General features: G+C 57.9%; 1 protein-coding gene across 5 annotated transcripts in view; it reads right to left on the reverse strand.

Annotated features, from left to right (window-relative positions):
- The window catches only part of SHANK1 (SH3 and multiple ankyrin repeat domains 1), a 46,685-nt gene that overhangs the window by 12,079 nt on the left and 22,301 nt on the right, over nt 1-12,305 (reverse strand). For 4 of the 5 annotated variants that reach the window (XM_023650251.2, XM_070223192.1, XM_070223196.1 and 1 more), the window contains 7 exons: nt 8,487-8,569; nt 8,153-8,277; nt 7,486-7,621; nt 7,141-7,221; nt 6,564-6,587; nt 6,320-6,388; nt 5,761-5,879 (listed from right to left, as the gene is read on the reverse strand). In XM_023650251.2, the coding sequence (XP_023506019.1) occupies nt 5,761-5,879; nt 6,320-6,388; nt 6,564-6,587; nt 7,141-7,221; nt 7,486-7,621; nt 8,153-8,277; nt 8,487-8,569 (637 nt within the window). The remainder of the gene's footprint in view (nt 1-5,760; nt 5,880-6,319; nt 6,389-6,563; nt 6,588-7,140; nt 7,222-7,485; nt 7,622-8,152; nt 8,278-8,486; nt 8,570-12,305) is intronic. The other variant, XM_070223193.1, reaches the window with a different exon arrangement.

Here is a 12,305-nt window from a genome sequence, read left to right on the forward strand (position 1 = left end):
TTCCGCCTCGCCTGCACTGCTCAGTACAGTAACCACCAGCTGTTCAGATGTACATTCCAGTTACTTAAAATCAATTAAAATTAAAAATCGCGTTCCTCCGTCGCACCGGCCACATTTCACATTTTCAGTCGTCACACGTGGCTGGTGGCTTCCCGTGTTGGACAGCACTGATGGAGGACATTTCCATCATCTAGAAAGTTCTATCAGACAGAACCGCTCTAGATTTTCATAGGGTGCACCTGTGCCACCCCCTCACTGTACTCCCGTCCCCAGATTGAGATGGTCTATTTCTGGGTTTGTCTCGTTCATTCATTCATTCATTCATTCTACAAATGTGTACGGAGCCCCTGAATCAGGCCAGGGACTGTTCGAGATGCTGCAGATGCAGCCGGAGACAGAACAGACAAAAGTCCCTGCCCACAGGAAGGACAGGCAGACCACAAACCAAATAAATTAGTAAAATACACTGTGGGGCAGATGGAGGTAAGGGATAATTAAAATAAGACAATCAAAGGAGGCCTCGCTGAGAAGCTATCATCTGAGCCAACTCTTGAAGGAGAGAGCCATGCATATGTCCAGGGGAAGAGTATGCCAGGCAGCGGGAACAGCAAGTGCAAAGGTCCTGAGGTAGGGGTGAGCTTAGTGTGCTCAAGGAAGTCAGGAGGCCAGAGTGTCTGGAGTGGGGGAGCCAGGGGCTGGGGGTGGGAGATGAGGTCAGACAGGTGGCAGAAGGGTGCTGTTGGACGGAATGTGATAGTTTCAAGATGTCTCCTTCCTAGAGAAGCTTCCTTCTGTTACTCTGCATCATAACCCCCTCCACTTATCCCAATTTAGAGTTTTCATAATCGTTTCCTTGCTTGTTTATTGTCTGTCTCCCTGGGCATGTAGCCTACCTAATACCCATTCTACTCTTCTTTCTTCACAAGAAAATCCCTATCTTATTTGGCACCTATTGAGAGACTGCATTTCCCAGCCTCCCTTGCAGCTCAGTATGGCCATGAGACAAAGGCCAGCCCAGATGCATAAGCAGAAGTGTTGTTTGTTACTTCTGAGATCCCTCATTAGTAACCCAAGCAGCAGCAATGCACCCTTTTGCCCTTCTGCCTTTCTACTCTTCTTTGTTCCTGCTACCTGGAATGCTGGTGCAATAGCCAGAGCTCCAGCAGCCATACTGGACCATGAGGTGACTTTGTGGCTGGAAGCAAGTCCAGAACGGTGGGGCAGAAAGAGAGAAGGATCCTAGGTCTTCATGACCATGGAGGCTGCCACACCTGCCTGACACTCCCTACTTCAGATTTCTTTAATACGAAAGAGACAGACTTTATCTTGTTCAAGCCACCGTTATTTGGAGATTTCTCTTACATCCAGAAGCAGTCAATTCTGCAAACTCCTCTCCCTTTGGAATGTAAATTCTCTAAGGGAAGTGACTTAGTTTGACCAGTTCACTCTGACACCCCCGGGGCAGAGAAGCAGTCCAGCACAGAGTAGATGCTCAATAAATATAGGTGGGATGAAGGACTGTTGGAGGTGATACAAGACACTCTGACAAGAGGCGGGGAGCGCCCGGAAGGCAAGACCCGAGTCCTGTTCCTCTGAACATCCCTATGAACAGCAGCGGGTCACCCCGAGAAGGCGTCAAGTATGTCTTCTGAAAGCCCACCCATTTTGACAGCCTTCCCCTCCGGCCCTCCTCCGAGAGTGGTTCTCAGCCTGCTTGACTCCTTAGGACTTTGCTGAATGTTTTCTCCGACATTCTCCTTAAGTCCCTTCTCCCTAAGCCTCAAATACCCCACTTGACTTTCCGTCCTGTGCTGCAGCTGCTGATGATCTGGGTGGCATCAGGGAGCCGAACCCCTCCTACTACAGAGGGACTGTGTGGTGGTGCAGAGAGAGGAGCGGATGGGGATGGCAGACGTTTTTGTGCCAGCCACGTTGCGGGCCGCTTTACGTGGAAGACCTCACTGGTCCTCGAGCAAACTCGTGTGTGTGTGAGGGTTGGTGACACCCCTCTGATGACAGAGAAAGGCTGTGATGGCAGAAGGGTCATGTCTCAGGCCAGCCAGTGAGTAAGGAGGAGGTGACAGGGCCGTTGGAGGAGACAGATCGGAGTGGCTGGAAGATCCTCAGATCCAACAGGAGAGGAGAAGCAAGCGGGATGAAGAGCGAAGAAGAGAGGTGTGAGCGGCCAGGAGGGATGCAGGACAGGGGCAGAAGCAGGCTTGAGAGGACTGAGGACAGGGTCCAGGCTGGGGAGGGCGGGCGAGGGGGAAACTGGGAGGAAGGAAGGAAGGGGCCGCAGTATGTGCATGAGGCCTGGGGGTGGGAGGGCTGTGGTCAGAGGAACTGGGCATTGGGGGAGGGGCTCTGAGGGACGGGGGAGGGGTCATAGTGACAGAGGAAGGGTGTCCCTGACTGAACAGGGTGCCGAGTGAAGGGATGGCATCAGACTGGCACACTGACAGAAGACACTTCCAAGTGCTTCGAAGAGGAGGGATCAAATTACAGGTTAGCTTGACGTAAGTGGGGTCACGGCGGCAGAGGAGATATCAGGCTGACAGAGGAGCCATGATAGAGGCTGAGAGGGCGACGGACTGGCTGCCCGAGGGCCGAACCGACTCAAGGTGGGACACGCTGAGCTCCATCCGCAAACGGGAGCATCCTCTCCCGCGCGCAGGGGGCAGCCAATCAGAGTGCGCCAGGTGCGCGTGACGTCACCGGCTGCCAGGCAGACTCCTCCCCAGCCAGCCGGCCAGAGGTCCAGCCTCCGGTGCCAGCTCTCGGGTCTGGCGCCTCAGTGCAGAGCGTGCGCCCTGGGGCTGTGCACAAGCTGGAGGCTGACGACGGGCTGGGAAATTTGCGCCAGGGAGACAGCCCCAGAAAACGGGGGTGGGGAGAGCGGAGAGGGAGACATGGAGAGAGAGAAAGACAGAGATGGAGGTCCAGAGCCGGGAGCTGGAGCGACAGGAGGCGAAACGAGATAACGATGAGGAGAAAGAGGGACCCAACGAGGCATGAGAGAAAGGCAGTCCTCCGAGGCTCTGAAAGGGGGGGGCGGCAGAGCTGTCCCAGGAAGGAGAGACAGGGGCAGAGAATGCGACCAAGAGGGTGTGGGACAAAGAATCAGAGGGAGAAACTGAGTCTAGAGAAAGGCAGAAACTGGTACTCATACAGAGATGGGGGGAGGGGAGAGGGGACCCCTAGGTAGCAGAGACAGTAGCTACACAGAGGGGAGACAGGTGGCTGGATGGACAGCAGAGCCCAGGAGGCGCCATGACCTACAGCGGAGCTGCCTGGGGTCTGTGCCCCCACTGCTGGCATCAGCCCGTCTCCCTCCGCCCCTTAGGGTTTATGGAGAGGACAAGATCACACACCCAGAGGCCACGGAGACGCAGAAACATCCAGAAGGGGACTCTGCACTAACTCAGCATGAGAAACATCAGGATGGCTGGTGGGAAGGTGGGGGCAGAGAGTGCCCCCAACACGCGAGGGATGCCTCAAGGAAGACCCAGGGACAGACCCCAGAAGGGAGAGAAAAAAAGAAAAGAGGAGGTCCAACAGGGAAAATTCCAGGACCCGGAGGGATGGGAGGCCCCGAGGAAGACCTCAGGCGAGTGCCTGTGAGTTTCATTTCTAGGAGGTGGGGGCAGGTGAGCAGCTGGTGTTATTATTGGCCCGTGAACGGGCCCATCTGGGGGTGTCTTGGGAGCTCAGATGGCAAGTTCTGTGAGGGCCAGGATCCTGTCTGTCCTGTGACCGTGGTTCACACAGGGAGGGGCTGGCACCCTGGCTACAGGCCCTTGGTGGCAGGTACTCCATGCATTTGTTGAATAAATGAATACAGGACGTGCCCTGATCCGTTATCGGAGACTCCGCCCTGAGCCCGAAAGACTGTGGTGGGGTCTCCGGGGTGCCTCCAGGCCTCACTGGTGAGTCACAGAGTGGTCTCCAGTTTGTTATTTTATGCCTAGGGGGTGCTCTCCATTTAGTGGGAGGCTGATGTGCTGGGAGTCGATCTCGTTCAACCCTCGTAAGAACCAGCAAGATCGGCGTTAGCTCCACCGGACAGAGCGGGAAACTGAGACGCAGAGAAATTAACCAGCGTGGGCCAAGGGACACAGTTAAGTCAGAGAAAGTCAGGATTTGACTGCGGCCCATGCACTTTGGGGAGGTGGGCACTGAAGAGGACCCTACAGCCCCAGGGACTTCACATTCCCTGAGAAACCAAGGACATGGGTGAAGTGAGAGGCGACGCATGCAGGGCCCTCCGCCCCTAACTCTGAAAGAAATTCTAGGAGCCCAGCTCCAAAACTCACCACCTGCATTTGGTTCTCGTGAAAGTACCAGATTCTCTCGCGTGGCTGGTCTGACCCTTAGGGGGCTGTGGATAGACTTCAGGGGCCAGCATGCTTGGCTGGGGAGGGTGGCGGACATCACATCTCTATTTTTGTTATTTTTCAACCCAAACGCAACATCTCCCCAATGAAGGATGCCGGTCTCAGCAAGACCTGTGACCGTGGCCCCAACGGAAATCACAGACATTTCTACAGGCCATCACAGGGGTTGTAATTTCTCGAACGAGTGCATGCACTCCTGATGGCCTGGGAGCTGGAGTAGGGAAACCTGCCCGCACATCCTCCGGCTAAGGCATGGACCAAAAGGCCCCAGTGTGACCCCATCACAAATTTTGCTTTTCAAAAATATTTTGGTGACTGTATTTCAGTGTGACTGACTTCTTTTGTTATCCTACATATTTTATTTTATGCTTTGATAAGCATCATTCGGAGGACTATGCCAGCCTGTGAAAGGGGTCCATGGCCCCCCAAAAGCCAAAGAACTCAGTTTTTAGAGTAAATGGCTCCTTGGCCCCTGGGTGGTGGGTTTGACCTGTGAGAAGAGGGGTTTGGAGGGTGGCCAGAGAGCAGGGCCTGGGCAGAGAAGAGTGTGTGACCTCTGGAGGAGATGGCTGGAGGGTGGGGGGAGGGGAGAGGTGCTGGCAGGCCTCGAGGGGGATGTGTTCCCATGAAGGGGCACAGCCCAGTGAGGAGGACAGCCAAGGAGAGACCAGGAGACCCCCACTAGAAGAGCCAGGACTGGGGCTGGACCACAGATCCAGTCACCTGACTACCTGGGTGGAAATCCTGACTTCCTTTCTGAGCCTCAGTTTCCCCTCTGTAAATGGGCTTAACCACCATGCTCCCTCACAGGATGATCCTAAGGAAGGAGTGAGATAACCAACATCAAACTCAGTGTCTAAAGGATGACCAACCCCCACTCCAGGTTAACCTCCGCCGTAGAGAACAGCAGGTAGAGTGGAGACAGATAATAATTAATATTTCAACAGCTACCACTTGTTGAGGACCTGTTACTAGGCGCTGGGCCGGTGCCAGGGATCTCCATCCATGACAGCGTTTTACTTTCCCTGAGACCCTCGCGGTGGACCAGAGATGGACAGAAAGAGGTGGAACAAGAGAGGAGGAAGCGTGAGGAGCAGGGATGGAGAGACAGTGGATTTGGGGGGAAGTGAGGAGGAAGAGGATGGGAAGAGAGGAAAGGAGGCCCCTAGAGTGGGGAGAAAGGAGTGGACCCCAAGAAGCGTGTTGTCTCTCCAGGACCGGCACTGAACACGGGGTGGGGCAGGAAAGGGGGGTGTCAGGAAGCGTTTGCAAGAAGAGCAATAGAGGTTCCAGGTCGGCACGTGCACCCCCAAGCTTCCCCTCCTCCCCCATGCAACGCCCCTATTCGCCAGACCAGGTCACCTACCTCAGTGGCAAAGAAGCCTTTGGGCCGGTGTTTGCCCAGGGACGCGAGGCCACCAGGCCCAGGACTCTCGCTTGCACTGATGGTCTGCTGAGCTGCCGCCAAAATTTCATCCAGTTTGTCTAGGGGGAGGCGGAAGAGGGGTGGAGAGACAGCAAAAGCAAGTTTGCCTTGGCCTCGCACACAGACAGCGCTGCCCTGAGCCCGCACAGCGTCTTGCATGAACCAGAACAGGAGCCCCCTGCCTCCATCCCGGTGGACCACCGTCCTTGACGGACGGAGACACCATCTCCATCCAGCCTAGCAGGCGGGACCCAGCGAAGGGAAGGGCCGAGGGCAGCGAACAGGATGGCCTTCACGGGATGGAGGGTGGAGGGGAGGCAGAGGGAGGGGAGAGAGGCTGAGGACAGATGTGGGAACTCAGATTTGATGGAGGGACCAAGGCTGGGGGATGCAGGTGGTTAGCACCCAGGTGGCCCAGGCGCCCGTGCGGGAAGGGGGATGGAGGGGGTGTGGGATCGGGGTCCCTCCGCAGCCCGGGGAGCAGGGCTGGGCATCTTACTGAGAGCCATCTGATACACGGTCCGCTTTTTCTCCATGCTGGGCACCGGCGCCGGCTGCTGCTCGTACTCTGTGGGCAAAGGATGCGGATGAAGCCCAGGGGCGCCCGGGGGCGGGGCGGACCAGTGGGCGTGGCCAGCGGGCTGCGCAAGCGCGAGAGGGGCCGTGAGGGGCGGGGGCGGGGAAGGGCGAGTCCGCCGGCGGGGTCGGGACGGGGCCCTCCCGCCAGTCCTGTGCCCACTCACCACTCTTCTTCTTCCAGGGGGAGACTAGCCCGGGGGAGAGGCAGTAGAGGAGTCAAGAGTTAGGACTTTAGGGGGAGGCGAGGGGCCCCCTCTCTGGAACGCCCCCTCCCCCCGGGCCCCGGGGTAGGCGTGGCCAGCTGCCCGCCCCGCCCTCTGTCTGGGGAAACCGGACGCCCCAGGTCCACCGGGCCTGTCTGGAGGGAGGGGCTCGCCTTCCTTTCTGTTGGGGGGAGCGGTGCAAGGAGCTGGTGGAGGGAGAGATGGAGAATGGCAGTGGGCGTGAGGGGGGACAGATGGGGAGGGGCTAGAAAGTTAACGGGGACCCGCAGAGAGGGACGTACAGACGCGGAGAGAGACCCTCGCCCCCCCGACAGAGAAACAGATACAAGAAGACAGAGGAAAGTCGGACTCTCAGACGCCCCTTCCCAGCGACACACGCAGGCCACAGAGAGTCTGACCCATGGACTGGGGGACAGGAGGAGGACGAGGACCCCTGGTCACTAACAACACTAACGAACTCAAGGGATGGTCCAGCCCCCTCTGCCCCTCTCCCACCCCAGCAGCCCCAGAGGCTCACCCATCTCCTCCAGCTCTGAGGTCATAGACTTGGAACGCAGGGAGATGGTTGGGGGTGGGAGCCGCTTAGCTTGCTGGGGTGCTGAAAAGGTGACAGTAGGAGTCACCATGGGGAGAAGCCCCATGACACGCCCCCCACCACCACCATGCTCCCAGAGCTCAGAGAATGGCCATCACTCAGCATGCTGAGCCCACCCTGCCTCAGTGTCTCCCCAGAAGGGTCATGATCAAGCAGACTTGGGGAAGGGAAGGCTGGCGGTGGGGACCGGCCATCGGGGCTCCTGGAGGTCTAAGTCTGGTGGCAGTGGGGCGCCCGAGGCTGGCCACACAAGTGGAGGAGGCACACCTTTCTTATGGACAGCCTCATCCATGTCTGGGTGCCTGGTCACCATCACCACCTTGACCATCAGCGTGTTGCCCCCCTGGCGGATCATGTTCACCACCTGCCGGTGGCCGACCTTCACCACGTTCTGCCCGTTCACCTGCAGCACAGACACCCCCAAACCACACCGAGTAGGTACGGGAACGGGTGCTTTCAGCTTCGGAGTCCCCAGGGAAGTGGCCTCCTGCCTCACCCTGTCTGTGGCGCTGTTGTCCTCTCTTCTCTCCCTCTGACCCTCCTCACCATGCCCTCCCCTTGCAGAGATCTTTCCGTTTCTGTAACTCTCCTGACCCCGGGGGTGGGGAAGGGGCTGGTGCCACCCTATTCACCCTTCTCCCCCTCCTTCTCCTCCAGCGTGGTGTGTGTGTGCGCGCGCATGCGTGCTGGGGACACACCTTTCTGAGATGCTCAGAAAGGCCTTCAGATGGAATCACTGAAGAAACCTGGCTGCGGGGTGGGGTGGGGGCTGGGAAGCCTGGTGCCCAAGGAGCATCTGGATTTGGGCAGCCAGATCCTGGTGTGGATCACGAGCGGCCTGGGGATTTGTCCGCAGGGTCCCAGGGGAGTCTGGGGAAGGTGAGCCCGAGGCTGGGGCTTGGCGAGGCCCCTGGGGCTGGGGGCCAGGACTCACCTCGATGAGGAAGTCGCCCATGCGCAGTCCGGCTCGCCATGCCACGCCACCCTCGTCCACCGACTCCAGATACTGCAGTGCCGGGAAGGCCGGGGTGGGGGTGAACTCCTCGATGGGGGTCTGCGCTGCAGATGGGGAGGAGCCGGCGGGGTCGGAGGGGAGGGGGTGGAGAGGCCGAGCAGGGGATGGGGCTCAGACCCAAGTCAGGAGGCCTCCCCGCTGCTGAGGGACCAGCACCCCGGGCTGGGGTGGTGGACGGGCTGGGGTCCCTTCCCCTGTGCATCCCCCTGGGTCACAGGGCCCTTCTTCCATCCCCTGCCCGGCCAGCACTCACCCTTGGCCCCCCGGAGCACGAACCCAAACCCCTCGCTGTCTTTCTTCTGCAGCAGGACTGTCTTCTCCTTAATGATGTAATCGCTGGCGGGGAGGGGTGGGGTGGACGGAGACGAGATCGTGAGACACGAAGCCCCGTGGAACCACCGGCACCCCAGTGACCCAGGCCCCTGCTCCAGAATCATTCATCCCGCCTCCTGGGATCTTCCTCACCCACTCGGCGTGTGTATGCTTGCGGCAGCCCTGGCAGCCTCCCCCTCAGAGCCCGGAGCGCTCGCTCTCCCACTCACTCTTTCCTCATTCATCCATCCATGCATCCATCCACCCATCCATTCAGCAAGCAGTTCCCAAGCCCACTGGGCGCCAGGCACAGTGTGAGGGATGGGAAGACGAGCCGCCAGATCCCCAGACAGCCTGGCTGGAGTCTCGGCTAGCCACTTCCTGTCTGTGACCTTGAGCTCACGACTTTAACCTTTAGGGCCTCAGTTTCCTCATCTCCGATGAGGGACAATAACAGGGACTTCTGGGACGGACGGGGTCGCCCTGGGTGTTCAGAGTGTGTGCGAGTCAGCACAGTTCCAGGCACATAGTTTGTAACCAGAAGTTTCCACGGGCTCTTTGGTCAAATTATTCAATAGAGACCACCGGGGTGCTTCGATGATACCCCCCAGCTCCTTGACTATATATATCCTACAGTAACAGCTCCCCAGCTCCCCGAGCATATTGTAACACTGCTAACTCGGCACTGTCCAAAATAGTGGCCCCTAGCTGCCGGCGGCTATTTATATGCCAATTAATTAAAAATTAAATTGAAAAATTCAATTCCTCCATCCCACTAGCCACATTTCAAAGTGCCTGGGAGCCACAGGCAGCGGGCGGTGACCACGCCGGACGGCACGGATACAGAACACTTCCATGGCCGCAGAAAGTTCCAGTGGACAGCGCTGACTTACGTATTCCCCGGTATATCTCAAATGTGTTGTGCAGTCTGCGGATTCTAGTAAATGCAAGCTACCCGTGAATCTGTGGATGGCCCCCCGTAAGCCCGCCAGCACATTTAGGTAATGCTCACTCACATCCCCAGGAAAAAGTTCAGTTCAACTCAAACGCATTCTGGGTATCTCCACACAGCCCCAAGCCCTTGACGTCACCGCTGTGTCCCTCAGGCTCGCACATCCATTCCATTCCGGGAGACAATGGGAACACCCAACACTCTGGCTCCAGCCCCACTCCCCTCAGGATACCCAAGAAGAGCCCCCCCGGAGCCATGAGAACGCAGACCCTGCTACACCCCCAGCATCCTGCAGTCACGGCTGAAACCCATCCGGAGCACACACGGCCCCCCTCGGCATATCCCCAATAATATCCGCCGGCCCTAATGCACTCCAATAATAGCCGAGGCTGCTCCCCTCCCCGCGCACTCCAATTACCTACCCCCACAGATTCGGCACAACAGCCCTCCACGAATACTCCAGTATATTTCAGTAACACCCCCCCACTTCCCAGTATGCTCCAATAATAACTCCTCCTCACTGTGATCCTGGTCTATTCCCATAACACGCCCCCTGAGCACATCCCAGCACACGCCAATAATACCTAATGTGCTCCTACGGGATTTTGGTACCACCCCCACCCCCAGACACCCCTGTATACTGCCATGACCCCCAGGACTGCCACTGTCAAATGCATACATTGGTACCACAGTGATGGTGCTCTGCGCGTGCGCGCCAGCCCGGCCCCCACCCCGTTCCCTGGAACTTGGTGTGCTCCACAGCACGTGTGTCCACACCAGATACACTCCGGCAGCCGCCCCTGCTCAGAGTTCACCCCGGTCCGGTGAACACGCCACACCAGGCCCACCAGGTCCTCCTGATCTGACGTTCCACGCTGGGTTGGTGGGATGGCCACCTCTGTGGCTGGGCGGAGGGGGTGCAGGAGGAGGAGAGACAGGGTTGGAAGGGGGGAGGGAGGGAAGGGGAAGAAAGAGGGGAGGGGAGGGAAGGAAGGAGGTCAAGAGGCTCGAACAGCGGGTGGACAGGCCAACCGAAATGGGTTCAGAGGTCAGAGCTGCTCCTGACCGTGCTTTCTGTGACGCCCCTGTCCTCCCACTTGGTCCCCGCCACATACCCTGACGCCCTCCTCCGGGCGCCCCCATCTCCCTTCTAGATCTCTGGGGCCCCGGTGGCCAGCAGTGCCCTCCAGCTCCCCTCTATTCCTCCTCTGCAGCGCACCCCGTCCCTCCATTCATGCCACAAACCCCTACCTTTCCCACATCTTTCCCCTGCCCCTGGAACCCCTTTTACCCCACCTTATCCACACACTTCATACCTAAGTCTCCCCCAGATACCTGGTCCCCCAATATAATTCAGTTAAAGCTCCCGCATCCACGATACGCCAGGAAGCAGCACTTGTTCTGCGCGAGGCAGCGTTTGAAACCCTTCACAGGTAAATACCTCCACTGTCTCTCACAGCCAGCCTCTGAGGCAGGTGTGAGTACTGTTTCCACTTTACAGGTGAAGAAACAGGCACAGAAAGCTCAAGCAACTTGCCCAAGGTCACACAGTAATATTCTTCAACAATACCCAAGAAAAAACCTGGGTAACCGCCATGGTAACCCCCTGCACTCACTCCACAGCACCCAGACACCTCGGGCACATACACATCTGCCCCCAGTTCACCATGGGCACGGCCCTCCAGTGCCTGAAATTTATCCCAGGCAATGCCAATAGCATAACAACAGCGAGGAACATTTATCCAACCATTCCTGGATGCCAGATGCTGTTCCAAGCACTTGACGTTCATTTATTCATTCAGTCTTCACGACACCCCTGGGCGGGGCGGACTGTTCCCATTTTATAGATGAGGAAGCTGAGGCACAGAGAAATAACTTGCTCAAGATCACACCAGCTAGAAAAGTGCATCAGCCAAGATTCGAATCCCCACAGGCAACCCCGACACCCCAATAATATGCAAACACCCCCAGGTCATCGCAGCACCCCATCAGTCCGTCCCTCTCCAGCATCCCCATCCTGGACATGCTCCTCTCTCTCCCCACTCCCGTGACTGTCTCACCCAACCCCGGGCTAGATGTGGGGTCTCCCTCATCCCACCACGTTCCCCGAGAACTTCTCCACTGTCCTCTTGCCCCCACAGCTTCTTGCAACTCTATACTCCCTCCCTCCCACCCCTGTGGATGCCCCTCCCCTCCCCGCTCATTTGAAAGCTCCACATCACCCTCACCCACCAGCATCAGCCCTCTGTCCCTCAGCACGTCCTCATCGTACCCCATGGGGCTGTCCCTCCCCCTACCCTTTGCCTGCACACCCCTCATCCCTTTTCCCAAAGTGCCCTCATCCGAATTCTGTGACCTCAGACTTCTGTGACCTCTCCCCCCTCCCTTGGCCTCCATTCCTCCCACATCCTCTCGCACCTCTGTCCATAACTCCACGGCGTCCCCTACAGCACCCTAAGTTCCTTTCAGACTCCCCGGTCCCCTCCCTTCTCATCCGTGGAAGCTCTTCCTACTTTTGCATCCTCCACTCACTCCATCACACACCCTTCTGGCTCCTTTTGCTTGCAGCTGCATTTCATTTACATTCCCCGCATCCTCTCCTGCCCTCTCAGTACAGCCTGAATCCCCACCCCCAAATCCTCTCCACGTTTCCTGCATCCCCTCCTTACCCCATTGCTCCGCACATGCCACGCACCCTCTGTGCTCCGTTTCCCCCGACTTCAGCGTCTCCCACTCTCCCCTGTTCCATTCTCATCCAGCCACTCTCCTCCCCGACCCTCTAACCCCACCCCCTGCCCCGGTATTTGC

Source organism: Equus caballus, chromosome 10 (assembly GCF_041296265.1).
Source record: "Equus caballus isolate H_3958 breed thoroughbred chromosome 10, TB-T2T, whole genome shotgun sequence".
NCBI classification, from domain to species: domain Eukaryota; kingdom Metazoa; phylum Chordata; class Mammalia; order Perissodactyla; family Equidae; genus Equus; species Equus caballus.